The sequence below is a fragment of the Poecilia latipinna genome, unplaced genomic scaffold (assembly GCF_001443285.1).
Source record: "Poecilia latipinna isolate Pla-1442-1.1 unplaced genomic scaffold, P_latipinna-1.0 Scaffold2579, whole genome shotgun sequence".
In the NCBI taxonomy this organism is placed as follows: Eukaryota; Metazoa; Chordata; class Actinopteri; order Cyprinodontiformes; family Poeciliidae; genus Poecilia; species Poecilia latipinna.
Window position 1 is genome coordinate 19,333 of NW_015115195.1, and position 27,320 is coordinate 46,652.

General features: G+C 37.9%; 1 protein-coding gene and 2 long non-coding RNA genes across 4 annotated transcripts; 2 read left to right on the forward strand and 1 right to left on the reverse strand.

The window, feature by feature from the left end:
- The first annotated feature begins 1,398 nt into the window (after positions 1–1,398).
- LOC106938373 (uncharacterized) lies at positions 1,399–5,734 on the forward strand. The gene is made up of 2 exons (XR_001422607.1): positions 1,399–1,594; positions 4,671–5,734. It is a non-coding gene; the product is annotated as an uncharacterized LOC106938373 (long non-coding RNA).
- A 1,830-nt stretch (positions 5,735–7,564) lies between these two features.
- LOC106938372 (uncharacterized) lies at positions 7,565–9,012 on the reverse strand. Its single transcript, XR_001422606.1, has 2 exons — positions 8,053–9,012; positions 7,565–7,959 (listed from the first exon to the last, which is right to left on the reverse strand). It is a non-coding gene; the product is annotated as an uncharacterized LOC106938372 (long non-coding RNA).
- Positions 7,958–26,538, forward strand: LOC106938370 (ceramide synthase 2-like). Of its 2 annotated transcripts, XM_015020415.1 has the most exons (12): positions 7,958–8,044; positions 11,372–11,444; positions 16,660–16,876; positions 18,133–18,250; positions 18,333–18,451; positions 20,488–20,545; positions 20,772–20,822; positions 21,538–21,630; positions 22,786–22,914; positions 23,503–23,609; positions 23,845–23,998; positions 25,360–26,538. In XM_015020415.1, the coding sequence occupies exons 3-12, from the start codon at positions 16,704–16,706 to the stop codon at positions 25,510–25,512; spliced, it is 1,155 nt and encodes a 384-aa protein (XP_014875901.1). In that variant the 5' UTR covers positions 7,958–8,044; positions 11,372–11,444; positions 16,660–16,703; the 3' UTR covers positions 25,513–26,538. The 2 variants fall into 2 exon arrangements, with proteins under 2 accessions (XP_014875901.1, XP_014875900.1); XM_015020414.1 differs by lacking the exon at positions 11,372–11,444.
- The last annotated feature ends 782 nt before the right edge of the window (positions 26,539–27,320 follow it).

The following is a 27,320-nucleotide window of genomic DNA, read 5'->3' on the forward strand; positions in this document are numbered from 1 at the left end:
TTCTGTATGATTGCCATTGGTAATATTGTTATGTAGAGTTAGTTTTATTAATTATAAGTAAAGTAAAAACATGGAGTGGTTAAAAGTGGAAGCGACATGGATTTCCTCTCGCTGTATATACCTTGGTTTAAAAATGGAGGACTTAAAAACTTCTCAAAGTAACACTCTCTGCTGCCACTACGTTTAAAAATAAAACAAAACGGAAGGAAGGGCTGGGAATTTTTCTATCTTGATTTTTTACGTTTAATTTATTTGGTAATCCATTCGATTGCGGGGGTGATGTGAAAGTTTCTTTCTTTTTTTATTTATGAAGAGGGGGAGGGGGAAAGAGAAGATTCCTGTGGTCTTTACAGCAATGAACACAATTATTATAGAGTTTTTAATTGCATAAATGTACCTATGGAAGTAACAAAAAAACATTTTTCTTTATTTATTCTCTACAATTGCTGTTTTAAAACATATGTCTTTAAAAGAAAATAAAGTACAATTTAGAAAAAAATATATATGTTGTGGAACTTTTATGTTTATCTTATCCCAAAGAAAAATAATTTGAGAGTATGGATAAACACATAAGTATGATTCCTTAGAGAGCTTTGGCGCCCCCTGAGGGACTGGAGAGGTATTGTGGAAATCTACATGAAATCAAAATAGGGGAACTTTGTTTGTATTCCGAAATTAAAACAGAAACATTTTATTGAATTTAGAAATATTTGCGTAAATACGTCCTCATATCTTGCCATTTAAGAAAAAAAAACTACACTTTTCTGTAATTTCGAATTGAAATATTCAGGTCAGGCACGAAGAAGACAGAAAAGGGTGAGGTGTGTGTGTGTGTGTGTAACCGCAGCTTCGGTATGCATTAAGCCTGTCTGCCACAAACCTTCTGGGTTTGGTCTCATGAGTCTACACATGCCTCGGCCTTCTTTGACATGTCCGGGTATGGCGGGTTATCTGTGCCACACAAAGCTGCTGAAGCAATGAGGGATAGCAGCAGGAAAAGGCTGCAGATTCATAATTTCCCACTATAACTTGCTGGCTTTAGTGACCTATATTAATGTATGAAATTAATATGCTGCATTTATAGCCACAAAATCCAACTCAAGATATTATACTGGCTAATTAGAGGTTTTTATGAGGCAATCTTAATGTTTTAGTTTTGATCTAATACAGGTTGTTCTTGCTCGAGAATAAACGGGGCCACATTTATTATTCAAAATGTTCTTTCATTTCTACATAAATAGATGTATGACTTAAAAATAAATACCTTTTGCAATGCAAAAACACAAACTCTTACCAAGTATTTTTGGCTAGTTTCTAGGGCAAATATCTTGAACACTTGAAATAAGACAAAACTAACTTATAAGTAACTTTTCAGCAAGATATAGGAGCTTNAAAATAATGAGATATTGTTTTCCTTTTTTTATTTTCTTTCACAATCTTATTTCTTCCCTGCTGTTTTGATCTTTTCCCGAAACGGCAACTTACCTCACCCAAGATCCTCCCGTCCAATCATATTTCACGAGGACCCCATCGCTATGGCAATGGTTGCCTAGTGACCGATAAAGCCCTGATCCCCCCTTCCTCTCACATTGTTGTAAGTTGATTGGTTGGCCTGTGTTTGGGTTGCTGTGGCGATTTTATTGCCTGTGTTGGTTCTGTCACCTCGAGCAACCAGCCATGCGTTGACCTGCATGTCCTGTTGCTGTAGTGATCACAGACTGTGTTTGGTGCATTGTGACTTTATTTTGTATTGACCTGTGCACATACTGATCAATAACTATCTATAGCCAGGACTGCACTCAACTGATTCAACTGATCTGATTGGATATTTGATACACTTAATCACTTTATAGTAATCTATCTGATAAATTCTGTAGCAAAGCTTGTTATTTTTTTGCAGCTTTGTTTTTGATCAGTTTCTGTAGTGTTCTGTTTGGTGTCATTATTATTATTATTATTATTATTATTATTATTATTTGAACAAATTGTTTGGGTAAAATAGTGAGCGTGGACATCTATGTGTGCATATGTTTCTGTGTTACACTGTTAGCGTGTAATGCAGGACTGAATAATCTTCGTTGCATTGCCTTCTGCATTGAGGTGTCCATAGTTTTCCATAACAAACTGGTGGAGACGAGCACAGCAACAACACAGGGAGCAAGAATGATGCTTTGATAGGGGAAAAATACATGTTTTAGGATGTTGCTGCATAAAATGGCAGGCCGTGATGGACAAGAGGACATGACATGTTTATGGTATGCATAACTCCAGAATGTGGCTGCAAACTGATCCAACGCATGGGATATATATACATAAACAAGAAGAATTAGATCAAGTTACCTTTTTGTTTGCTGCAGCGCTCTGTATTCATGGGCGAGCATGCATTTTGTTGAGCTGTACTCTGATAGGCTGAGTTCATAATCTTGGATTGTGACTTTTTTACACTGTGATGCTGCACTTTAGTTTTCCTGCTCCTCCATTTTTCTCTGAGACTTCTTTACATCTTTTATCACTGCTCCTGCTCTTTTTCTGTCTCTCTTATCTTCTCCTTCTCCACATTTTTCTCTCCTTCAAGTGTTGATCTGCTTCTTTCATCTCAACCTCATTATACTATTCCTTCTGACTTGTGTTTTGGGGTGAAGGGTATGATGTTGTCATGGTGGAAGAACAAGTGCCTCTTGCTCATTGGAGAACAGCCTTCAAATATAGGAATTCTGGGAGAGTTTTTTTTTATTTATTTAAGAGAGTTAAAAACTTCAACATGGCTGCTGTCAGATCAGAGTGTGGAGGCATCAAAAGGATTTTCACTTTTACTTTTTTAAAAACTTTGTGTAACATGCAGTGCCTTGCAAAAGTAACCACACACTCAGAAGTCTTGCACAATTTACCACATTGCAGCCCAAAACACAATGTAGTGCTTAATTATGAAGAGGAAGGGCAACAATACATAGTTTCTAAAAAAAATCTTTACAAATAAAAATGTGAAAAGTGGGACTTTCAGTTATATCGAACTGCTTTTAACTCTCATACCCCTAGAGTGCAACCTGATGCTTTTGCTCCAATTAGTTATTTGAGTCCACCTGTTTGTAATTTAATTTTCCTGTAAATCCAGATGTTCTGTGGAGGCCTCAGAGTTTTCTTAGAAAAGATTAGTGAACAAAACGCATCATGAAGTCTGAGAAACACAACAGAGAAGTTAGGGGTAAAGTTGTGGGTTGTTTTAAAACCGCTTTGAACAACTTGGAGAGAATTTTTTAATCCATGATCTAAAAATTGCACAGCTGCCATGGTTAAAACTAACACTGGTATGGTTGGTAAAAAGAAACTATCACTGTACTTCATCCCTTCACTAGGACAGCGTCATGTTTCAGCAGGGGCAGGGAAGCTGGTCAGTGTTCATTGGAAGATGAATGAAGCTAATTAAAGGTCAATCCTGGGGGGGAAAAAAACAGATAAAGGCATCAAAAGATTTGAGACCGGGGCAAATGCAGTCCAAGTTATGGTGGTTTAAATCAGTGCATATTCATGTGTTTGGATGACCGAACAAAGTCCAGATCTAGTGCAAATCTGGTGGAGACATACTTCTAAATTAATGCAGAGTATAGTATATGTCTAATGTATATAAGTATAAATATAGCGATGCTCACCACACTTGTTCAGATGTTTTTTGTTTTTTTTTTTATGAAAAATAACACAAATGTTCACTATTTGGTGCTGATCTGCCACTTGACATCCCAGTAAAAAAATAAGGTTTGTGGTTGTAACATCAGAAAATGTGACAATCAAATTAATCAAACCAAATTTTCTTTTTGAAGCACAATTAAATAAGGTAGTTCAAAGTGTTTTACATCATGAAAACTCAAAAATCAACAATTGAAACATTACATTTTACCAAGTGCTGTCATCAAAACATCGGTTAGTATTTCACTTATGAAGGAACTCAGTGTCTCGACTGTTTTACAATGTTCCTCGGGTGTGAGTATTTTTGCAAGGCTTTATATATTTAATGATTAAAAGGCTTCTATAAATGAATATATAGACAGTGAAAATAATTAAGGCAATGAAACCTGCAGTTAGAGCATTTTTTTTTCTACTTAAATTGTCACCCAGAATTTCTATACTGCTAATGCCAGAGAGTGATGCATGTTGTTGGTAGTGTTTGCTTGCCATGATCCGGGGCACCTAAGTGCAGCACATGCTGAAAACACATAAATGCGAGTTCCCAGAGTTTCATGAGCGCACACAGACACACACAGACACACACATGCTTTCCTTTGAGACACACAGTTGCAGTCATACTAGGATGCATACCAGTGACTTACTGTAATTAACTGCATGATCTGACCAGACACTGTATGTATATATGTAAAAGCACCGTGATTGAATTATGTTGACATCTGCCAATGATGCTCCGAGACTGAAATTTAAAAAAAAGCTAGGAGCGTCCAAAGGTACAAAGGGGAGCAGCAAGTTTGTCAGTAGCTCCAGTGAGTCCCAGACAGGAGTCTTTGTTGGATGGATGGGGCATGTTTGACAAAAATGTGAAGCTCAGAAACCCACGCAGAGCTCCAGTTTCCCTACAAATTTTAACAAAATCTTTTATTTTTTTCTCTCTTTTCCTCTCCTCTCGTTCGTTTGCCACTCCCTCTACCCTCCAACTCCTCTCGCAGGCGACCTCTCAGAGTCCAACTGAAGGTGAAGTCCCAGGGTTCATTGTGCTTTCAGACTGTCTTCTACCTGTGAGCGTCTGCGGAGAGCTGCCACACAAACACACACTGACATACGCAGAGATACCCTTAATTGTGAACCTCAAAGCTGAAATGTATATAAAATGCACAAAAAACAAACAAACACATGCCTGCTGACACTCACTCAAAACACACACACACACAGTTAACAAAAATTACGTATCCGTACAGCCAAATGCTTGGTTTGACCACAGTCTGTATGGAAAAGGGTATTTAGTACAACTAAGAGAACTCAGACCACATGTGTAGGAAAGGCACTGATAAAAAAAACAATGATATATCACTTCAGTAGACTTTAACATGTCTATTCCATGTCTATTACGTGACAAATATAGAGGGATCGTTGTTTCATAATAAAAAAGAAAGAAAATACAGAAAAAAAGATGGCTAAATGAGTAGGCTAGCAAGACTTTGGAAAGGATCCTAATGAGCTGTATATAGTTTAGTTTACAAAGAGCAGCATTTAAAAAAAACAAGAAAACATGCAAAAAAGAATACTACTTTAGATAAAACACTGAACAGAACACTGCAACATAACTATTATTATCATTATTATTCTTATTATTAATACAACTAGTGACATCATCATTCTTCATGAGAAAGCTATTACATTCCAAATTGTAAAATGGGGAAATCACAAACCTATTTTAAATTTCTACTTAGATTTTAGGTGAAACACAGGGGAGGGGGCGGGGTTGCACTTTTATTCGGGAGGTTTTAATAATTGAGCTATTTTTTATTTATTTATTTACTAATTTAACAATTATTTTGTTTATCGGGAGAAAATGTTTGAGTGGCAATGCAATATTTTGGTTTTAGGATTTTCTAGAGAAAAACTTTTGAGAGCCTGTTTCTGTCAGACTCTTACAATCGAGTAATTATAATGTATCTATTAACTATTACAGCAATTATATTTATTTCTTATTTATTGAATCCTGTTTTTTGATCCACTCTTTTTAAGTTTAAATAAAAGGTATCATACTAAATGGCCTGCTGTCGTTCGTGTCTGTTTGTGTTTTTGGCAAAAATCATGGAGGGGGGATTTATTTTTTTTTTCAACTGTATGTGACGTTTGTGACCAGAAGGGGGCGTACCTTGAGTGCACTAATTAAGAGGTTTGCATCTAATCTTCTGAACTAATTTATAACAAACTGTTTATCAGCAAAATTACACACTGCACTTGCTTTATCTCCGAGAACACTATTGGAGTTAATTACCTTCTTACCAAGATAGAAACTACTGTTTATTTCCCTGGATAAGCTTATCTCAGTTTGCCTCAGTTTAAGAAACAAAGACCTGAATAACTGGGTGCAAGCCAAATGATGTTGTTGTAACTGAGAGCTGCAGATGAATTAAGTTGCATCATCCCAGTGCACACACTTTTTTATCTATTTGTGATGCATGTGTTTAGCAATAAATATAAACTCTGCTGTGCAGCTGCTTTTTAAGTATAAAATATCAATGGGACACTGGAATAAGTTGTTGTCCGCAAGGAAAGCATTTTCTGAATTCATACTTTCACTGACCAGTTCATATTTACAGCTCTGTGCCAAGTCCAAAGTAGAAATCAAACAATGACTGTTTTATCTGTTTACTTGGAGGAAAAGGAAATAAATAACAGCATAATAAAACAGTCTAAGGAACATCGAGTCTCTGCTCAGATATGATGCAACAGCAGCTTAACGTAGCTTGTCCTACTGAACCGAATGTGTATCTGGGAAAGCTATTTTACAAGCTGCACTGTATGTAGACCTTATGTCACTGTGCACTTTGAACAACCCTTCATGGGCTTCAATTTTAGGTCACAGGGAAAAGAGCTTTAGTTGGTAAAAGGAGCAGCTAAAGCTGAAACATCCTTGATCTGTAATGGCAAACATTTAAATGGGTGTCGCAGCATAATTCTGTACCATCACTGAAATAAAAGTGGACTTGAATGAAATGGAAAATTAGAAAAGGTTATTGAAAATGAATTTTATTTATGACACAATCAGATCAATTTCTAACATATTTCACCCACTGTTGGTCATGAAACATGTTTCAAGTAGTTTGGAAAACAAAACCCCCCAAAAAGGAAACTGTTACCTATATGCAGATGGGTACGGCATAAACAAAACCAAAGGTCCTATGGAATTATTAAAGGAAACTATAATGAATTAATACAAATTCATTGACCTTTAATATATAATAATTTAGCTTTTTAACTACGTCTGCTTATTTAACTGTAAATGTTCATTCTTTGAGCAATTTTGCTCAAGGAAGAGTGTTGTCTGACACTTCTGCCAACAAATTTCATTGTATTGATTTGTTCAAACCATGGCAATAAGTAAAGTTCTTCACCTAGAAATTGCAAAAACATTTCACGTTATGCTACTTATGAAAAGCAAAAAAGAATGGCATGTTTTTAATTATTTTATAATCAAATAAGCTAATTTAGGATCTATATTTAACTCCTAATGAAAGCTAATTTAAAAGTCGACTCAAGAATGAATCTTATTTAAAATATCTGGGAAACAAGCTATTAAAGTAAAAAGACATCTCTTCAGTTCATTTATAAAAGTCATACGGTTTAATAGTACATTGTTTAGTTAGGAAATAATTTATAAAGTAGTGACAAAAACCCCGAAATACAGTAAAATGACCATGGCTTGGAACCAGTGAGTAACTGGTGCAGAGAAGTGAGGTAAAACTTTCCTCGGTGTGGAAACAAAACGCGAACATGTCAGCCAAGTGTTCCCTCGTGCTCGGACGTCATTTGCGTCCCTCCCTCCCCGTTATCCCCTTCTCACTCCTCCTTCTGTTTGCCCGGATCCCAGTCACTTCTCTCTCCAGCAGGCCCGACCCGCACATCTGTCCGGATAATACGCCCACGCAGACACCGCACACGAGAGAGGGAGGGGGGGGGGGATGAAATTAGCAGGGACACGACGAGGGACAGAACAGCCTGGACGTTTGCTGGAAGAAAATCCGACCACTCTCATCGGAGCTCCTCGCGTATCTCCCACTATGAAAGCAGGTTTCTAGTTTTTCCCCAGTCCGCAGAGAGAGAGAGAGAGAGAGAGAGAAAAAAAACAACCCTGACTTTTATACTCCATGAAAACATGAAAAGACCTGCCCGGATCTTGAGCGGTTGCACCTTTCTGAGCTCAACCAGCCGGCTGGACACACACCGTTAAGAACCGTTAGGTTTACAGCCGGATCTCCAGAACCCGGACTACGGAGGAGGAGAGGAAAGAAACTACATTTATTTCCCCGAAAATTACCGAATTTCTCTGTTCTCCAATAAACAAAACGCCAAAGTAAGTACCGTTTCATTTTCACGTCGGCAAAGCGGTTAGCTGTTCGTTAATGTGTGCGCTGCGGCAGACTACGTTCTGCATCCTGTTTCTGCTTAGACGTCATTACGCATTCATGAAGGAATCCGTTAATGCGACATAGCAAAGCAGTTTTGTTTCACTTACTATAATGAGAAAAGACATGGGAATTAATGTGTGAATGTGTTTGGAAAGGAGCCGTAAAGTTTCTAAGCGTTGCCGTTTAATGTAAGGAAATGATGGCGCGTGGCTCAGTGTTTGATCTATGCTAACAAAGTTTGCCAACCAGACGAGATTATCTCAGCTAACACACACATAGGTGGAATTTAGTAAAAGAGCTTATACTGTTGTTGACTTTTACATGTATTAGTTTTTATATCACATATAATGGTTAAATGGACTTTGACTGGGACATGTTCTCCAGTGCCACAATTGTGAACTCCCCCCCCAAAAAAAGTAGCCACCGTAAAGCTGCTGCCCACACTTTTCTGAAAAAGCAACAAAGTCCACTGTTGATATAAAGTTTGTCACATGTAACAAAATGTTTCGTTCCAGCTGTTTTTTGTTTTTGTTTTTTTCTTTCAGTGCTTTGCATTGAAATAAAATAAGATCTTGATTCCCTTTGGAAAAAACAAGCTTGCATGGCTTTGATGACATCACATAAGGCGGCTAATCACTAATCAGATCTTTTTTGTACTTGCATTGTTTTTTAAACCATTTCCATCCTTCAGTAGGGTTGGCCTGATGTGAGATTATCACTGTATGGCCTTAACTAATGCTAATTAGTTGGTGTCTTAAGTCAGAGCTCTAATGTGAGAATGACATCACATGAGAGTAAACCACCTCTAGCCGAATAGCTTGTAGTTTTGCTAACTACTGTTTGCAATATAAGCAGATTATGTATTTGACTTCATTTTATGCATATAAACACAAAATAAACATATTAATAAATAGATAATTTACAGCATTGTGTGCCACTGGTTTAATTAATAGTTTGTACTTGCAATTCTTAGTATAGATTATTCTGCTGTAAAAGTAAAACTTTCCCCATTAACATATAGTCAATACACCAATTATTGCAGTGTAATTGTAGTGCTAAATGGCAAATATTAATATAACCTAAGCATATTTTCACAGTGATTATAAGTACATTTGAAGAGTAGAAATAATATTTAAATTAAATAATCAAAAACAACAATTTCAACTAATATTGTCAGTTTGGGGTGTTTGCAGGCATCAAAGTTTATTGTTATTGTAAAATATGAACATTTTTCCACAGTTATAAACAACATAGATGTACGCAGGATACAGCATTTTTACAATATGCATGTCATCCAACGAGATGGAAAAATTCAAGTTGGAATATAAGTAGATATGCGTCAGTTAAAGTTCCTAAAGCGATCGTTCTCTTTATCTGGGTTAGCTTCTCCATCCACAGCAGCATCAGTCAAGACTTTGGAGCCTAAAGGGCTTAATAATAAAATGTTCGTCCAGCGCTTCATAATCAGTGGAAATCTGTAAATGTAGCTTGCCGGCTATGTTGTCCAACAATGCTGGCTGACCTGCTCAATTCTTGTGCCTCCTGTGATGTAACTGACCCAAATACACATTAGCAGGAGGTGGTTTTTGGTCTGCTAGGAAACATTCCATTTTGTTAAATCCTGCTGTGAACATTCTTGCTTTATTACCCACCTTTGTTTTATTTTCTGGAGGTGACGGTCAGTTCTCCCATTTGCCCTTTCATATAGCAACGCTATCTCAGTTCTTATCTCGCAGTGGAAGCAGGAAGTAGCCCAACCCTTACTGGTTTGATTAGGACTACTAATCCATCGCTTTTCAATGGAGCCAAGAAGCCCAAATGGGAATCAAAGCCAAAGCAAAAGTTGCTGGAGCATTGCAATGAGAAAATTAAGGTATGACTGAAGAAAATGTGGGTTGAAAGCAACCCAACACTCAACAATAATTTTTCAATCGGACATTTTTCAGCACTAATAAAATAGATTCATAAATACTTTCTTAATCCCTACAAGAGAAACTTGTGTGTGCAGGTAGCACCTAAAATCACAACAGCACACCAAGACTATAGTACCATAAAACACAATGGTAGTTGTGGTACGTATAAATGCACATGGAGGTGTTGTGCTGCTGCCTTGTTGCAGCAGGAATGAAGGCTCACCTGCATTTCTGTTCTACAACGCAGACAAAGGCATTATTATTATTGTGAATGATTCTCTGAGAATACCTTTAAGCAGCTTCTTCAGATCTTATAATCGAAACTTGTGTTGCATTTTACCACTCCTAAAACGCCTGTTTATGTTTTATTACATAAATAGGTGATGGACCAACATATTACCTTTTTGGTTTGAAAAGGCATTTTTCTCCGACCCACTTTGTTTTGTTTGTTTCATATAAAGGTGAGGGACAAGTGCTTTGATACATGAATAAGAATAATTGTATAACTCGTTCATTTGTTATACCAGAATGGGAGTGGCATACCTGGAAAACAGCAGTAGTCTAAAAAAAAGTCTAAGTTTCCTTAAATGAGCCTCAGCAGTTGGTGATTCATCCATGGAACCTAATTTGCTTAGTCCTAATATGTGACAGTGTGTTTGTAAATCATTAATTCTGACTGAAATTCTGCATTGAAGTCAAGAGCAGTCAGTCGAGTTAAATCACGTGTGTCAAACTCAAGGCCCGGGAGCCACATCTGGCCCGCCTTAGCTTTTTAGGTGGCCTTTTAGACTCCAATTTACATCAGTTAGTTTGCAAAATTCACACAAAATCAACAGATATCCACATTTTTTTCAGACTTTTACTGCAATTCTTTTCTTAAAATTGGTCAAATTGGCCTCAGCCTTACCTGAAGTACAGTTATAGTCCGTGATTGATGCGGCGATTGATAAAAAGTGACTTTTAACACCATACATTAGCGCAAATATCATAAAAATTCCTTACAAATATTTCTAAATTAGCGCCAGAAAATCTGTGATTTTGATCGCAAAAAGAAAAAAAACACACAAAAACTTAACGAAATCCTGGATGTGCTGATCAGTGTAAAAACACGTTCAATACGATGTAATTTTAAGAAACGCTTATTGAATACTGAAACAAACAGCCATTTCTTGATATTTTAACAGTTTAATGGGTTTTATCAATACATTCTGGTCCTTTAAGAAAATTCAGATCTTTGATATGGCCCAAAATGAAAATGAGTTTGCCACACCTCAGTTAACTACTTTAACCTGAGATCGAAAAAAGCAACTTGAACGTTGATCTGTCTGTGATTACGTCTTCCTTTTTGACTGCTTTCAGTGAGTAATCGGAGCTTCAGTAGAACATAGTGGAATTCGGTCTCCGCTGAATGAGTAAAACTAGTCACCAAAAGGTAAATGTAACCATGGCCTTGCATCCACTGAGGTAAATCATTTCAGCATGACAGTGCCTCCTAAACAGACCCACTCACAGCCGCATGCTGACTGACTGACCTGCAGCATCAATAATTCATGAGAGCCACAGATCAGTGTCACTAAAACCTGACTTTTTTTGTGATGTTTACCCACAGCACAGCAGAGAGGCTAACGGTCATGAAACAATTCAATAAACCGACTGCTTTGGGATGATGAAACACAGACTGCCACTTACACACTGAGATTATCTGTTGAATGTTTTTTTTTTTTTTTTTTAAGAGAAATAATCTCCATGTCTTTTGAGTTACTTTCCCAAAGAATTCCTAAAATGTGGGCGGGATGCGTGTTGATCATTTATCCTTGCTGGAAAATGCTTAAAGCATGACCTGAGTTAGGGCTAACGGACCATGTGCAGCAGAGAGCATGGCCGGCTGCCCTCTCCTCTTCTCCCTCCCCCTGTTACACAAATGCATTTTGCTGCACAGAAATACTAAATATTCGCATTTTAAAAGCTTTGAAACGACAGTTTGTACCTTGATACTGCAATCGTTAAACTAAAATCTCAATTTCAGACTGCACCGACACTAATTACTGTATCACTACATGCTTTAGAAACAAACTAATCACAATCTCATGGGCTATAAAAATGATCCATTGCAAGTTAACGACCTGTGCTGTTATTTATGGTTCCCATTTATGAAGCAACTGATAAGTTTCTATGCAGCTTTTATTTATTTGTTTTTTGTTTTTTTTTTACATCTCATTTCATTAAGTTCAGTTTATTGCAGTAGCATCTGTTTGCACCTGAACAGTTCTAATCAAACTGTATTCCTCCTGTTCAATCTAATTTATTTAAAAGACATTGTATTTTTCATTAACCACTCTCATTATGTACACTGTGTATATGTAGTGGCGTTTTAAATCAGCTTTAAACACAGGAGAGCAGCAGGAGTTCAGTACAATGCCAGGGAAAATATAACAGGAAATGAAACCGGATTTATGTCGACCTGCGTGTGAGCAACATGGTGATGGTAGATCATTAAGGATTTAATATCACCTAGCAGAGAAGCTGTTATCTCCGTTGCTGTTTGATGTTTTTGTACAAGTGCATCAGTTTGCAAAATAGCTTTTGTGTTACAGACTTATCTGAGTGGTTCTGGCTGGTCAGGCTGAGCGGTCTGAGACTGAGCGGACTTTGAGTCTTTAATATTTCAACACCTTTATTAAACATCGGTTAGCTCTCGCTGGCAACTTCTTAACGTCTGATTAGAAACGTAGACTGTAATGGTCTATCATACAGCATATTGTTACCAATACAGCTGTACATAAAGCTCTGGGTTGGTTTTACTTAGAAAGTATTAGAATGCTTAGTTTAATGTATGCCAATGTTTTTTTTTCTTTTTTGTCTTTACAAGCAAGAGAAGACGTAGTATTCATCTTTTTAAAATATATTATTTCAAGAACAAAAACGGGACATGCATTGTAATTTATAGATGTATTCCGACATGTTATCTCAGTGAAACATCAGTGCGCTAAATATTTAAAGTTTTGACATACCTATGACCCAATAAAGATCCTTGATGTGAAGGATCAAACCAGCACAAAAAGAGTCAAAATAAAAATCAATCACATTTATTGAATACAAACACATATCTTTGGGATATTTTCTGACAGCAAAAAGCCCGAAGTGATCAGAGGTGTTGCCTCAACAACAGCTTTTATAAAGCGACTACCCCCACCAAATCACACAATAGCCCTTCCTCTCGAATTTGCCCAGCTCTTCTCTCTTCAGCTGCAGGTGTAAGGTCTGCAACCCTCTACCCGGATTCACAAACGTCCCCGTCCTCACACTGTTCTTTAACAAATAGTTATTTATCATGAAACACTGGAATAACATAATATTGGCTTAAAATGTCAAAATTAAAGACTGAACCTGTCTACAAAGTATAATTTCATTCACATTTATAACAACTCTCATTCAGACTGATTATACTTATGTATATTTGGAGATTATTAAAAGTCTGCTATTTTAGAACATCTTCGAAACACATAGTATTTTTTTTTTTTTTTTTCAGCATTTTGTCAATACATTACTGGAAACGGAAATACAGTAAGCCTTACATCTGGCTGTAAATTTTTGTTCTTCCATTACAGGCGTAACAATAGCGTGTTGTGCCTGCTTGGTAAGTGCCTGCTTGGCAAGTGATTTCACAACACATATTGGTATATTAAGTCACATGTGGTTATGTAATAGTGAGAACTGATCGTGCTTCTTGAAGGAGTGTCCCGTTTCTCTGTAGAGTATTTGAACCACTTCCTGAATCCAGTACCAGGGATGGGAGGGGAAGGAAGAGGGCTAATGCTGGGCATAAACCCAGGACATGGCATTCATCTGAATGACACTGGACATCTCTGCTGTAATCTGTTTAGTTATTGGCAATTTGTAGGTTTATGTTTTTATTGTGCTCTCTTGAAGCTTTTCTTGCATCAGTCTCCCAGTTCCTGTGTTGTTCTGTTCTTGGACTCGTAACCCAGATGGTGTTGGTCTCTCTCATGAATCTGTATTCCTCTGATGGTTGCTAAATGCTGTGGTTTGAATGATTCAGCCTCCAAAGTGAGCATCCTAAATGTGGTTGTACAACACAGATGGTCTGGTAGTAGTGAGTCACAGTCAGAGCACATTGTTAGTCTTATGACTTATGGTTCCCCTGACTTGCTCAGCTTCCTGCCTTCCAATACTCATTGGACTGTAAAGCACCGGATGATTTTATGAACCAGGGGAGCAAATGGGGACGGAGTGGAGTGATTCCTCTGTTTGGTGCCAGCGTGTTTACATTCTCTAAATATTCCTGGACTTTGTGCCACGTTCTTCTTGGATTTGTTTAGGTTCTCCTAACTTCTGTTTGATGCTTTTTATCAGAGTAAGCATTATAGGTGTATAAACCCCAGGATTCAGGAATATCTGGAATGACATTCAGCCAGCTTGATGTGAAATCACTGTTTACAGTCATCGGACGCTTGCAGTGTATAGTGTGGAAGAGAAAGTCTGTCTGACATAGAGAGAGAGAGGGAGAACCGCCTTGCTCCCTCCCACCCGCTGGAGGCATTCTTTACTTTTATTGGACCTTTGAAATGGTCAGAGTCTGGTCATGTGATCTGTTAGACCAATGGCAGGAGGATTTTGGGAAGCTGTGGGGGAAGAACTGCTTAAACATGCTGAATTCAATGGATGACCTAAACAAGCGACCCTAAAAATATTCTCCTGGAGTTTGCAAAATGCTAAAATGTTGCAATGCTTCCGGACAGTGTGACTTTTTAAACATTTTTCTTGGCTTCATTGTGTATTTGTCAATTTTTCATGCTCACTTTGTGGCGTGTTTGTCCAGCTTGTTACATTTAATTGTATCCAACACACTTTGCAGGAGTTTGGAGTATTTTGTCGCTATCATTTCCACACATCAAACACCCTTTGGACAGCTGATTTTTACTTGTCTTATTGAGGTTTGACTGCGAGGAACCTTTTTCTGCGGCTATCTTTGCACTCAAATGCATTATGCATGACCACCAAAAGTCAGATGTTGAATCTCTGAAGTGGAAGAACTGGAAAAATTATAGGGAAAAAATATGTCATCCTCCCCTTTCTCCAAAAGGAAAAATAGGGCAGCCCAAGGTTTTTGCAACAGGATAGAGGGATTGTGACGACTGACATGACTGTATGTGGAAAATAACACACTCACTCATCCATAGCACCTTTTACAGCAGTAGCCAGATCAGAAGAATCAGCTTTATTATTATCATTACATCATTTAGCTAAAATGCGAAAACATTCATATATGTTGATATTGCATTCCTGTGTTTTGTGTCTTTTGTGTCTTTACATAGTCAAAGTTTCTTTCCTGCTATCCATTAATGCATTTTTATTCCCTATTTTAAATGCTTCAAACTGAAGGCCCGGGGGCCATATCTGGCCCGCTATAGTTTCTATATGGCCCTCCGGACTCCAAGCTGACACATAAATAGAACCATGAAGATAACAGTTGTGTGCTTAAATATTATTTTATCAATTATATCAAAGCGGTTTATATATTTTGCATAATTGTGAGTTTATTGCAAATTTTCCTTCAAAAAGGGTTGGAAATATTGGAGTTATGCGGCTGCTAACTTTCTTACTTCAGCTACACTGCTGCCTCAGCCTTACTTGATATCAACTTATAGTCTGTGTTTAAAGTGGAGAGCAACAAAAAGCCACATTTACCATCTTCCAAAAAAAGATGGTAAATGCGCAAAATTTATTTTTAAATTACTAAATTAAATCCACAAAATCAGCTATTTCCACTGCAAAAAATAAAAACAATATTGAAATCCTGGAGAGACCGATGATTGTGAAAACATTACTTCATTTTAATAGGTACTTATCGACGGCAGAGACAGCTCTTTATTAATATTTTAACAGTTTGTTGATGGGTTTTATCAACACGTCCTGGCACAAGCGGCCCTTTGAGAACATTCATGATCTTGACATGGCGCCTAAAAGAAAACTAGTTTGACGCTCCTGCCCTATCAATAACATTATGTGTGTTATTGGGCGTGTTATGAAAATAAGAGCAGTAGAAATGTTTCTGCCTTTCTCTGAGCCAAAGGGGGAATCCTCCTCAGTTACTGGCAGCAGCGGCGGCAGCAGCAGCAGGGTGGGAATGGGAGTGGAAGCCAGGCGGTTACACGGCTTTGGCATTTGCAGCTGCAGGAGTGGGAGTTGCTGTAGCTCTGTAAGGGGACTCCGCTGATGGCGTGCGTAACGGTGGCCCCACTCGCTCTGCTCTTATAGATGAGTTATGACTCACATCCCACAGATGTACCGTCTCACTTTGCAGCCAGCCCTTTACTCTCTTGCCACTCCCTGAACATAGCAGCCGAAATATTCATCATTACGTCAGAGAAAGAAGCAGCGATCGCAGATGACTCTATTCACGAGTTCATCGTGGAGGTGTGAAGGAAAAGCATTCGCTCATCCCTGAGGTGGATCTTCATATGTCTCTGTGCTCCGTTATATGCATTAGGAAATATGTACATGCTCCCAGTGAGCATCAAATAAAACCAAAGTTAAACCACTGTATTTTCCCCATTTGTCTCATAATGAAGATTTCACTTGTCCTTTACCGCATGTCTCTAAGCTTAATTGACTTATATTTGCAGGCTGATAAAGCCATAAGGGTGGTGCAGAGTCCTGGTGCTTCAGGATGCTGGTGGAGCTGAGCGAGTGGTTCTGGCAGGAGCGGCTGTGGTTTCCGGAGGGTCTGGGCTGGGCTGACCTGGAGGATCGGGATGGACGAGTTTACGCGAAGGGCCGTGATTTATGGGTGGCGCTTCCCATTGCGCTGGTATTCCTCATTATCCGGCAAATCTTTGAAAGGTCAGTCCATCTTTCACTCTGTCCTCTGGCCTACCTGTGACCCTCAGCTGTGTTTAATTTAAACATTTACTTTCTCCGTGTTCACACATTTATCCCTGTCTTCCTCTTTTGTTGTTCTTTTACCTTTTCTACCTTCTCCTTGCTTTGTCCGTGACTTTCTTGGTCGGCTATCTCTTCTTTTATCTCCAACTTAAAACAGTATTTATATCCCTTCGCAGTCATATATTTCACTTGCTTATGTTTGTCAAGTCACTATTAATTATTACTTTCATTATATTTATCTTTTGTTACCTTCCCTCTCACCTTCTCTAACGTTGGGAAACGTGATAAGAGAAACAGCAAAGGAGACAGTTGTAACATTTGCATGAACCTATAAAGCTGCTGCTCACAGTTGCTCATAAATTTGCAATGTTTTTAATTTAATTATAAAACATACTTTTTTGTCAGACATCCCCTAGTTCCCAACTACTAGATTGTTTTCTCCAGATGCCTCTACGTGGATCCCAATGTTTCAGAAATAACATGAATTAAAACCTATTTAGAATAAAATGCAGACAATCAAAAACAACATTTACTTTCATTAGCTAGTTATTCTTTTTATGCCGTTCTAGATTCCTGCATAGTCTGAAAAATAGGATTTTATTGTTTAAAAGTTGGATCCAGTCAGACTTTTCTTAGTCCTTTCTTAGACCTCCTTTTTCATGTGGTTTCAGGTTCTATTTATAACTTTTCTATTTACATAATAAAAATTATCTGTTTTGAGAAGTATGTACATATTTGAGGGAAAACACATCGTCATTGACCTCTGAGGACATTTAACATTAAAATAAAAACGTGTTTCAAAGGAAACAGTTTTCTTTTATAATTCTTCTTTGGAAATGCCATTCTGAATATTTTTGATTTTTGATTTTTAGGCTCCTAGCTTGAGCATTTTATTGCTGAAATGTTCATCCGGTTACTTAGAAAAGGGTAAAAATCCTCATTGTCTGTTATATAAAGCATTAACTTTTATCTGTCAGATGTGGAAAATAATCTTTTCTGCTTCCGTCTTTTGTTATGTTGCCAGATATTTATTGAATGTAATTAATTAGCTTCCAGAAATATTGTGTAAACATCCTGTACCATCAGTACACATCCTGTATAATACTTTCATTTATCATCTGTGGGTTAGGGTTAGATTTTACATTGATTTCCATTCATTTCACCTATTTCTTCTAAAAAATGTCCTTCCTTTTTAATCCCTTGTTTAATCCCAGGACAGTGGCGACACCTCTGGCCTCTCTACTCGGCGTGAAAGAGACGGTTCGGCTCAAAGCGCCTCACATCCCCTCCCTCGAGTCCTATTACTGTAGAGTGACCAAAAACCCAACACAGGTAACTCTCGTGACACTGAGCGCGCTGTAGGATGTGAAGTACCGGAAAATACCAAAAATCAAACCTCCTTTTGTTGGTTCAGTCTTCAATAGCAAGCCTTTGCAAACAGACGGGTTATTCAGAAAGACAAGTGCAGCGGTGGTTCAGACGGAGGAGGAACCAGGACCGACCGAGTTTGCTCAAGAAGTTCCGAGAAGCCAGGTAAAAACACGAGCGTGCTCTTTTCTAGATACATCGTTGTTCTTAAGAGTCTGTTCGGATGTAGGGCTGATAAAAAGTAAGCATTGGATAAAAACTTCCAAAACCTTTTTTCACATCTAATGTGACATATCTCCCATGCGATTCAGGTGCGTAACCTGGCTGCGGAGGTGTGTTCAACCTCAAACTAACACTTTATTGAAGCAACTTTAGATTCATATCCAGCATTCAGCGTATTAAATTCACTAGTGCGGTCAATTGTTGAGGGAATAAAGTCCTTATTTTTATTCTCTAGCTAAGCTGTAGTTAGCAGGAGTCGGAGCAAAAATCTGTCAAAATAAGAGTTGTAAGAATTCACTTTTTTTTAATTTAATGATGCCACTTTTTTATGTGGCACAAAAACAAATAACAGAACTAAATATAAATGTCCTTTTATAAGCCAGAGTTGTCAAATATAACTAAATCATGACGTAATTGGCTGATAATCTCCTGGCAGAGAAAACTGAATCCTGTTTTTAAATCACAAAGTGCTAGAACAAAGTATTTGCCAGGTTATTGAGCTTTTTATCTGTTCCATATTCTAATTGCTCTTACTATATGTACTCTTAAAGGTGGAGGAAACTCAGAGGTGATTGATCAGAGTTGCTGTGACCTGACATTTTAATAACAGTGGGTAAAGTTTGGAGCCCAGCTGTGTGACACGAACCAGGTTAAAACAACCGTTGACCTTAACCAGACCCGCTGCATGTACAAACAAATTTCTGGGTTTCGAAGTGAATCCTCTATTTTTAACTTGCACTCAGAACCGTGCCAGTCTGCCCTTCTGGCCCGGTTCCCCACAAGCATTTCCAGCTATAAACATATTTACTACACGGCCTCAGCTGTGTCAGGGACTCTGTCATCGCTTTAGCTGTATTTGTGTTTGCATGTGAGTTATATCCGAGCTGCGGACGATTCGTCTGGTTTTGTGCAGGCGGGTGCACGTGACTGGATGTTTGTCCCTGCCTGGTTATGGTGAGTCTTTCACTGTGTTGGTTGCAACATAAGGACATTATTTCTTTTCAATCAACCCATTGTGTGCGTGCGGACAACAGGGTTTCTGTCTTTCCTGCTTCCCCTTGGCTGATGTGTCCCCTCGCTCTCACTGTCCTTTTCTCACTGAGCTTCTGCTGCTCTCTCGCTGCTCCAGCTTTCTGTCTGAAGCCTTCTCGCCACACCTGTGTGATTGAGCAAAGGGAGCTGTGACCTCGCTCCATCTCTGAAGCAGGATATTAACAGCTCCCTCTTTTGTCTGGTATTTCTGCCGTTTGATCAACATTTGTCCAGCTTTGTTTGTTTGCGTGTCGTTGTTGAACATTAATGATGTATTTCATCAGATTTTTCCCATGTGCGGAATCTAAGGATGAATTCACACAGCCCTGTTTAGTCTGTTTTAATCAAACCCCAGTTCGTTTGTCTACTTAGTCTGATTTGTTTGGGAAGGGGTGAGTGCGCAATCAAACGCTGATGCAAACAGGTTTTGGCTCGGAGAAAGTGAACTCTGTCGAGGTTTTGAAAGCATATGTGGATGCAACCAGACTGGAGGCCGCTTCAAAAGCAGGACTCAAACTACAGCGCAGGGCATTCTGGGTAAATACAGTCAAAACAAACGCTAGCTTGCTCCAGCAGGAGAAATGACTCGTGTTTTTGTTTTTTTCTATTAAACAAAAGTTAAATCCTACGACTAAAATCTGATGCCACTTTATTTTTGTTTTACATTTTTGCAAAGAAGGATGTTGCCCTCATGTCTTGGTTTGAGGTTTTTGTGTTGTCTTCTTCAGTGGTTCTTTGTGCAGCGCCCCCCACAGGCGTGTGGGTGAACAGGTTTTTCAAACGGTTTGGTTTGGGAAAAAAACCAACCGCACCAGCTGAGAATGTGACAAAAGTTGCAGTTTTGGTGTGAAAACACCTTAATTATGCGTTTCCTGGTAGATGAGTTATTAAACATCTTTTCCCCGACTGACTGAAGAGAAAGTGTGTGTGTGTTTGTTCTCTTGCAGTTGGAGATTTACCTTTTACCTTCTTGCTTTCATTGCTGGCCTGGCCGCCCTCATCGATGTGAGTACTGCCTCTTCTCTTCATGTAAACCCACACAAAGTCTCATCCATCATGTGCTTCCGTTGCTGTAACTTGTATATTTCTGCAGCTGCCTGCTCTTTTTGCTTTGATAACTTTGCCTCTTTGCAGAGATGAAGCCCTGACTCATCCCGGTGCTGAGTCAGTGGATATAAATACACCTGCTGATTCCTGCTGTCTCATTATCCCGTCCCGTTTCTCCTTCCAGAAACCTTGGCTGTATGACACGAAGGAGATGTGGCAAGGCTTTCCTGTGCTGGTACGTCTCTGGGAGGGATGAGAATAGCAAATGCATCAGATTACTGACTCAAATTATCCAGCATAAATACAAAATAGGCATTAAATGGTTGTGTAGCGATGGATTATAGTCAGAAATTGGGAATAAATATAAATATTGAGATTATGTTGGAAATAATTTGCTCCTTACAGATTTCTTCTGCAGTTTTTTGCTGTTGTTTTTTTTGTGACACTTATATGTTTTGGATCATTAAACAAATGTCAATGTCACACCAAAATAACCTGAAAAAATAAAGAAACTCTTTTCAGTTGATGATTTGATTTATTAAGGGAATAAAACAATCCAAACCATCCTGTTACCATGTTAAACAGTAAATGCGTCTTTAATCTAATAACTTTCCAGGAGCTGCTTGCAATAATGAGGAAACGTTTGTTAGATCGTCCTGAAGATATTTCGTCCTACTTTCATGTACTTTCATTCACTATTAATGCATTTAAAAATACACATAACTGTAGAGCACATTTTTTGATTCATCATTGGGATAATTTTCTATTATTACATTTAATTTCAGATGAAATTTCTGCCTCTGTTAAGGGACCTGAAAGCACACTTCTTCATTTATCAGTCAGGGGAAAAAATGGCTAATGCATTTCTTATCTATAATCTAATTCTTACAGTCTGAATTTATGACATTAGCCCATGGATTTTATGTATTAAAGACATCTCTCTTGTTCAGACTCTGCTGCCATCTCAGTATTGGTACTACATGATCGAGCTGGGGTTCTACGGCTCTCTGCTCTTCAGCGTGGCTTCTGACGTCAAACGTAAAGTAAGTGAATATATTTCAGCAGCAGTTTTCTCTTCTGAGAACAAATGAAAGACATTGCAAGAAACTGTCTACTTGCACAGGGTTTCCCAAACATTTCAACACCGGATCCACAAAGTAAGAGTGGCACAAACATGTGACCCAAACTATTTGTCAATTTGAAATCTGGAGATGATCTCAAGATCCTGCTTCTGTGGAGTCCAGACACCAACAAATACTTAAAGTTAGAATTAATGTCGTAGGTTCTTGTAGCATAACTTGTAATATTTGCTTTCTTTTTGTGTGCTGCTATTACATTATGTTCAGAGAAAACCTCTATAACCTTTGAATGATCTGAGCTGTGACACATCTGCGGACTGTGGGTGGACATTAGACTGTTGTTACACGTGTGTTTTTCTGTGTTTTTGCTGGACTATGCTCTGCCTGCTCAGCTGTGCAGAGCAGAGGGAAAAAAAAGTCTTGCAAAAGAGGCACAGATTGTTCCTCTAACACCACACGTCTAACCGGGGCTCTGAAACCTGCGGCTCCGACGTTACAGTGGCCATTTAAACCCTCCATGTTGACTCTTAATAAGTCTGGCTAAAAACGTCAAAGAACCAACTCATGTTGTTAAATGTGGATATAACACAAATTCAGGTTTTAGCAGTTTATGTTTTTTTTTTTTTCATTGGATATCCACAACAGACTGACAGCAATAGCACCACCAATATATGTTTAGATCTATTATTATTGACTTTACGTCGGAAACTATGTGCTTTTTTGTTTGCATAATTTTTCACCACTACTAATATCCCATAGCATTAAGGCTTTTGCTAAACTTTAATACTTTCATGTATTTTAGATAAAAAAAAATAGATATGAAATGGTGGATTAAAAATGGCAGCAAATTGAATCAATTAGATTTATAACGTTTTCAAACGCCATTATTATTATTATAGTAATTTGTCCTATTTTATAAGGTCATGTAACATTTGCGACTCTGACCGAGTTTTATTCAATAGCGCTTTGTATTGTAAAGGCTGCAGATCCCTGGTCTAATCTGAAATAATCTTAAGCAGGATTTCGCTCTAAACCCAACAACTTTTTAACATGCAACACACATTTAAACGTTTCCTTCTCTCATGACCCGAGCGAATAATTTCCCTGCTTTCCCTTTAGGACTTTAAAGAGCAGATAGTTCATCACGTAGCGACCATCCTCCTCATCAGCTTCTCCTGGTGTGTGAACTACATCCGTGCTGGAACTCTAATCATGCTGGTGCACGACTCCTCCGATTACTTCCTCGAGGTAAATGTCCCTCACTGGATTATTTTTGAATGTCAGACAACATTTTACCTCCAGTGTTTCATCGCTACTCAATACATGATAAAAGGTTTGCGCTGACTGGAAACACATTGATTTATTTGATCATTTTCCAGGTTAAACAAAGTCTTGAATTTTAACAATGAAAATAAAAAAAATACCTGTCTGCTATAAAGCATCATTTCATAGTGATGGATACTACAATCTAGAAGTTTGAGATTTTCTTTTTAAAGATTGAGGATAGCAAAGAAGTGGTAAAACCTGACTTTAGTAAATGTTTTCTACTTAACTGCCCATAATGTTGTACAAACACACAGAAAAATGTAGAAATGTTAATGTGAAAATTTGTAGGAACCCTGATAATAGACAGGAACCACATCTCATATGTGCTAATTTTATTTATGAGCCACTTCCATCCAGAGGATTATTTGACGCAAAGAAGCTGACACTGCCACCTGGTGTTTGAAAACGTGCATTTAAGTTTTATTTGCTTTTAAAGAGATTAGCAATAATCATTCGGCTCATGTGTTTACATTTGTTTGTGAATCATTCTCTTTCTTTTTCCTTTGACAGTCTGCTAAGATGTTCAACTATGCTGGGTGGAGAAACGCCTGTAACTACATCTTCATCATTTTTGCTGCAGTCTTTATCGTCACACGCCTCATTTTTTTCCCCTTCTGGTACAAACACACACACGCTTACACACATTTTTGATCTTCAGTATAAGTACAGAGCACGTCTCTAAGATTAATGTAGACTTTAGCTATATTCAAAAACAGTATTTGATAGATAAAAACGAGACAACAGTAGCACTAAAACTGAAAAGTAAAAGACTATAAGATTAAAACTGTTCTCACACATTTTAACCAGCTGAATGTTGTTTTCCTCCTCCCTGATCCTCTCTGTGTGTTTCAGGATCATTTACTGGACCTGGGTTTACCCAGTGACCATCTACCCGCCTTTCTTCGGCTACTACTTTTTCAATGGCCTGCTTATGGTTCTGCAGTGTCTCCATATCTTCTGGGCCGTTCTCATCATCCGCATAGCAATCCGCTTCCTCACCAACAACGTAAGCAAAACATATGTGTAGATACGCAGCTTTTATTTTGGAAAAATGTTCAGATTTATTGTACTTCCTGTTTATGGAAATGGAAGAAACGGTAAATGCAGGGAGAAAAAGAAAGATGTCAATTCATTACTGTGAAATAATTTCTGAAATTTGGAGTGCACACTGTCAGTGTAAGAAAAGTTTTCATTAAACTGCTGCTTGCTTTACTGTGCACTATGTGAAACTGTTGTATAATTGGAATATGCAGAGCTCACTTAGTCAGGTTAGGAGAGGAGCTTCTCTGTTTTGCCTTGCAGTTCTGTTCAAATGCTGTTTTCAAGACTGATGCACTTCTAAGATGGAGGTGGTCAGATTAGGATCACAAGATAGAGCCACCATAGAGGAAGAGGCTGAACACAGAGTGCTGCTGTCACTTCTCTTATTGCAGCGGGGCTTGACTGAGTAAAAGTGCACAGTGACATAGCAGTAGGCCTGTCACTGTTAGAGGAGCAGCCGTTTGTACTTGGATACAGCAGACAAGTCCAGATGGATCACCAGTTCTGGTTCACTGCAAAGCTGGGTTTCTTATTAACTTCTGTTGTTCCATATTTATACATCTCTCTGCAAAAGTCTTAATCCACCACAATTTCTTTATACTTTGCTTTTAAGGAGCTATTTTTTGTATTTTTTGTAAGTTGTCTTGATCAGTTGTTCTTCAAGCTTTCTGATGGTCTTTAAAAGTTTATTTTGGACAAATTTGTCTCGTCCTTTTGAATTTATTATGGAGTTTGTTTCTAATATAAAAAAGAATGTGGACAAGTAAATGAAAATAGAAGAAATGTAAAACTAAAGAAACATCTAGAGCTGACAAATAGTATCTGAAAGTCATATTTAATGTCTTTGCAGGATAGAAAAGAAGGCTGAGATATGTGTCATGCACCAGCTGTCCATTTACTGCATGACAAGAATCAGTTTTACTATAAATGCCATCTCAATGCACTTTACAATGCAAACAAATCCAGTTTATATCCAAGTATGTAGAGAGAAATAATGAAATCAGATCCTGTGACATATTTAGTATTGTTAAAGTCTAAAGATGTTTTCCTAAATACTACTAAATGTTTACTCTAGTTGCTGTTTGAAACTGACTAGGAAGTCTGCAAAAACTGCCAGCAAAACTGTGAAATCCAGATAAAACATCCTAACTGACTGGGTTTTTAATGTCAAGATTTGGACTGATGTAATTAGCAAATATATTCTTTAAATACAGACGCATGTTGAAGTGACTGAACTGTTTTGTTTTTTCAGACTAAGTTCAGCATCTTCTCAACTTATAACTGTCCTAAACAGTCTCTAATGTTTGTTTGTTTTTTTATTCCCAGGAAAAAGTGGACGATGATCGAAGCGACAAAGACGAAACAGACGAATCAGAGGAAGAGGAAGAAGAAGGAGGGGATAAAAAGCACACAAAGAAAAATGGGCCCATGCAGAACGGCCACACAGTCCACAACAACAATCACAGCAAGGCGGAGTGAAACTTGTGAGAGCAGGAAAGAAAGGACTTGTGAAAAAAGGACGACAAAGAAGACAGGATGGCATTCCCTAAAACTAGGAGATTCAACACTGTTACTTTAACACAGACATACACATGCTCAGTCAAACTTTTAGAGAACACAAGTATCAAGATTGACACTACACTAAGTGGCACAGCTTTTGCTTTGTCACCCAAGGAAAACGGAAATCACGTATCATCATCTTTGTTAGATGTTTGTCCAACAAAACTGTCAGTGAGACAGGAGAGAACATGAAGAGGTTCCAGGTGTGGAGGAGAAACGGGAAGGTGCTGCTGCTGCTGCTTCTACTTAACTTTCATGTTTTAATGGTGTGCCTTAGAGCCAGCTGGTAGCTGCCAAAAAGCCATTTTTATGGCTTTGTGCTTTAAAACTGTGCTGCTTTATTATGTATGTCTTTTTTTGTGCTTTGTTTTGCGATCACAAAGAGATCAAAACAAAGTGAGAACTACTAATAGATACCGGGGCATTTCTTTGTCTATGCAACAACATTTCTGTTAGGTATTATGATGTCTTTGCACAAACATATGAAGGAATATTTTGCAGTCAGTGCAGCCTTGTGCCATTTATGAAGTTCTCTGGTTTCTGTTCAGTCTTTGTCCAACAAAGCTCAGTGTGTACAGCTAAGTGACGTCTCACCGTTTGCTTTTTTAAGAAAACTTAAAGCAATAGACCGAAATGAGCTCTTGGTTCATCTCATCAGTGATTGAGCAATCACAGCCGAGTGTGTTTCAGACTCAGACCAGACCCTGATGATGCCACCCAGCGAAAACCGATGACTCAGCATATTCTTCCCGAGGAGAGGTTTCTAAGTGGAAGCGTTGGGGTTTTTCCAGAGTTGACTTTAATAGGACAGATTTCTTCAGCTCACTGCCTGACCATTAACCTGCAGGAAATGAAAAGTGTTCACCTAAATTAATGATTATGATTCTGTTTGAAAAGGTTTACAATTGTGTTTTTTTCTTATGTTTTTAGAAATAATTTTATTTTTTTTTTTTTAAAGTAAAAGTTCTAGAAAGAAGTATCTCATCTGTGTCGTCACGCATTCATATATTTGTACGTCAAGTGCCTTATTTGTAATGAGCGAGGAATTCTCCTGTCTTCATGTTCTCTCCTTCATATCTAAGCCCCAAACACATCCTCCTCCCACTACTGCATCCACCACTTCCCTTCATTAAACACGACTCTCATTCCACTACTACTAACCCCGACCAACCACCAAACATGATGCAGAAAAAATATCTGTGGCCTGATTACAGTGTTATATTTTTTATTTTGTACTTTTCTTTTGTTTAATGATGGCTAAATATTGTTAATAATGATAAAAAAAAATTATGAATCACAAAGAAGTTGCTCTGGAGTCATCTGTGTCTAAATCGTGTCTATAACGAATCTACACACAACGCACCGTCACAAAATCTAAATAACTTTTATAAGAAAGACCAACTTAAAGTGGGTGTTGCAGAAAGTTCAATCTTTAAGCCGCTTTCACTTTTTAAAACGTTCCTCATGTTGCAACAAAGATTTTACTTGTTTTAATTCCTGAATGGAAATGTTGCACCGGATTGTATTCAGGTTTTGTTTTTTTTTTATTTTTTATTTTTTTATTTGTAGAATATATTGATCGTTTTTCTTCCTCTCCAGTTATATTTTGTTTTGGTTTGCCACATAAAATCCACATAAATAAACTGAAGTTTGGAGATGCTACAAAAAAAAAAAGTTCAAAACAACAATTTCATGTATATTTTCATCTGCAGGTAAAGAAATACTGG

Bases quoted from the DNA above. Each gene is read 5' to 3' on its own strand.
- LOC106938370 (XM_015020415.1), top strand. From the start codon at position 16,704: ATGCTGGTGGAGCTGAGCGAGTGGTTCTGGCAGGAGCGGCTGTGGTTT. The intron at 18,452-20,487 runs GTAAAAACACGA...GTTCTCTTGCAG, and splicing joins AAGAAGTTCCGAGAAGCCAG to TTGGAGATTTACCTTTTACC. The intron at 23,999-25,359 runs GTAAGCAAAACA...TTTTATTCCCAG, and splicing joins TCCGCTTCCTCACCAACAAC to GAAAAAGTGGACGATGATCG.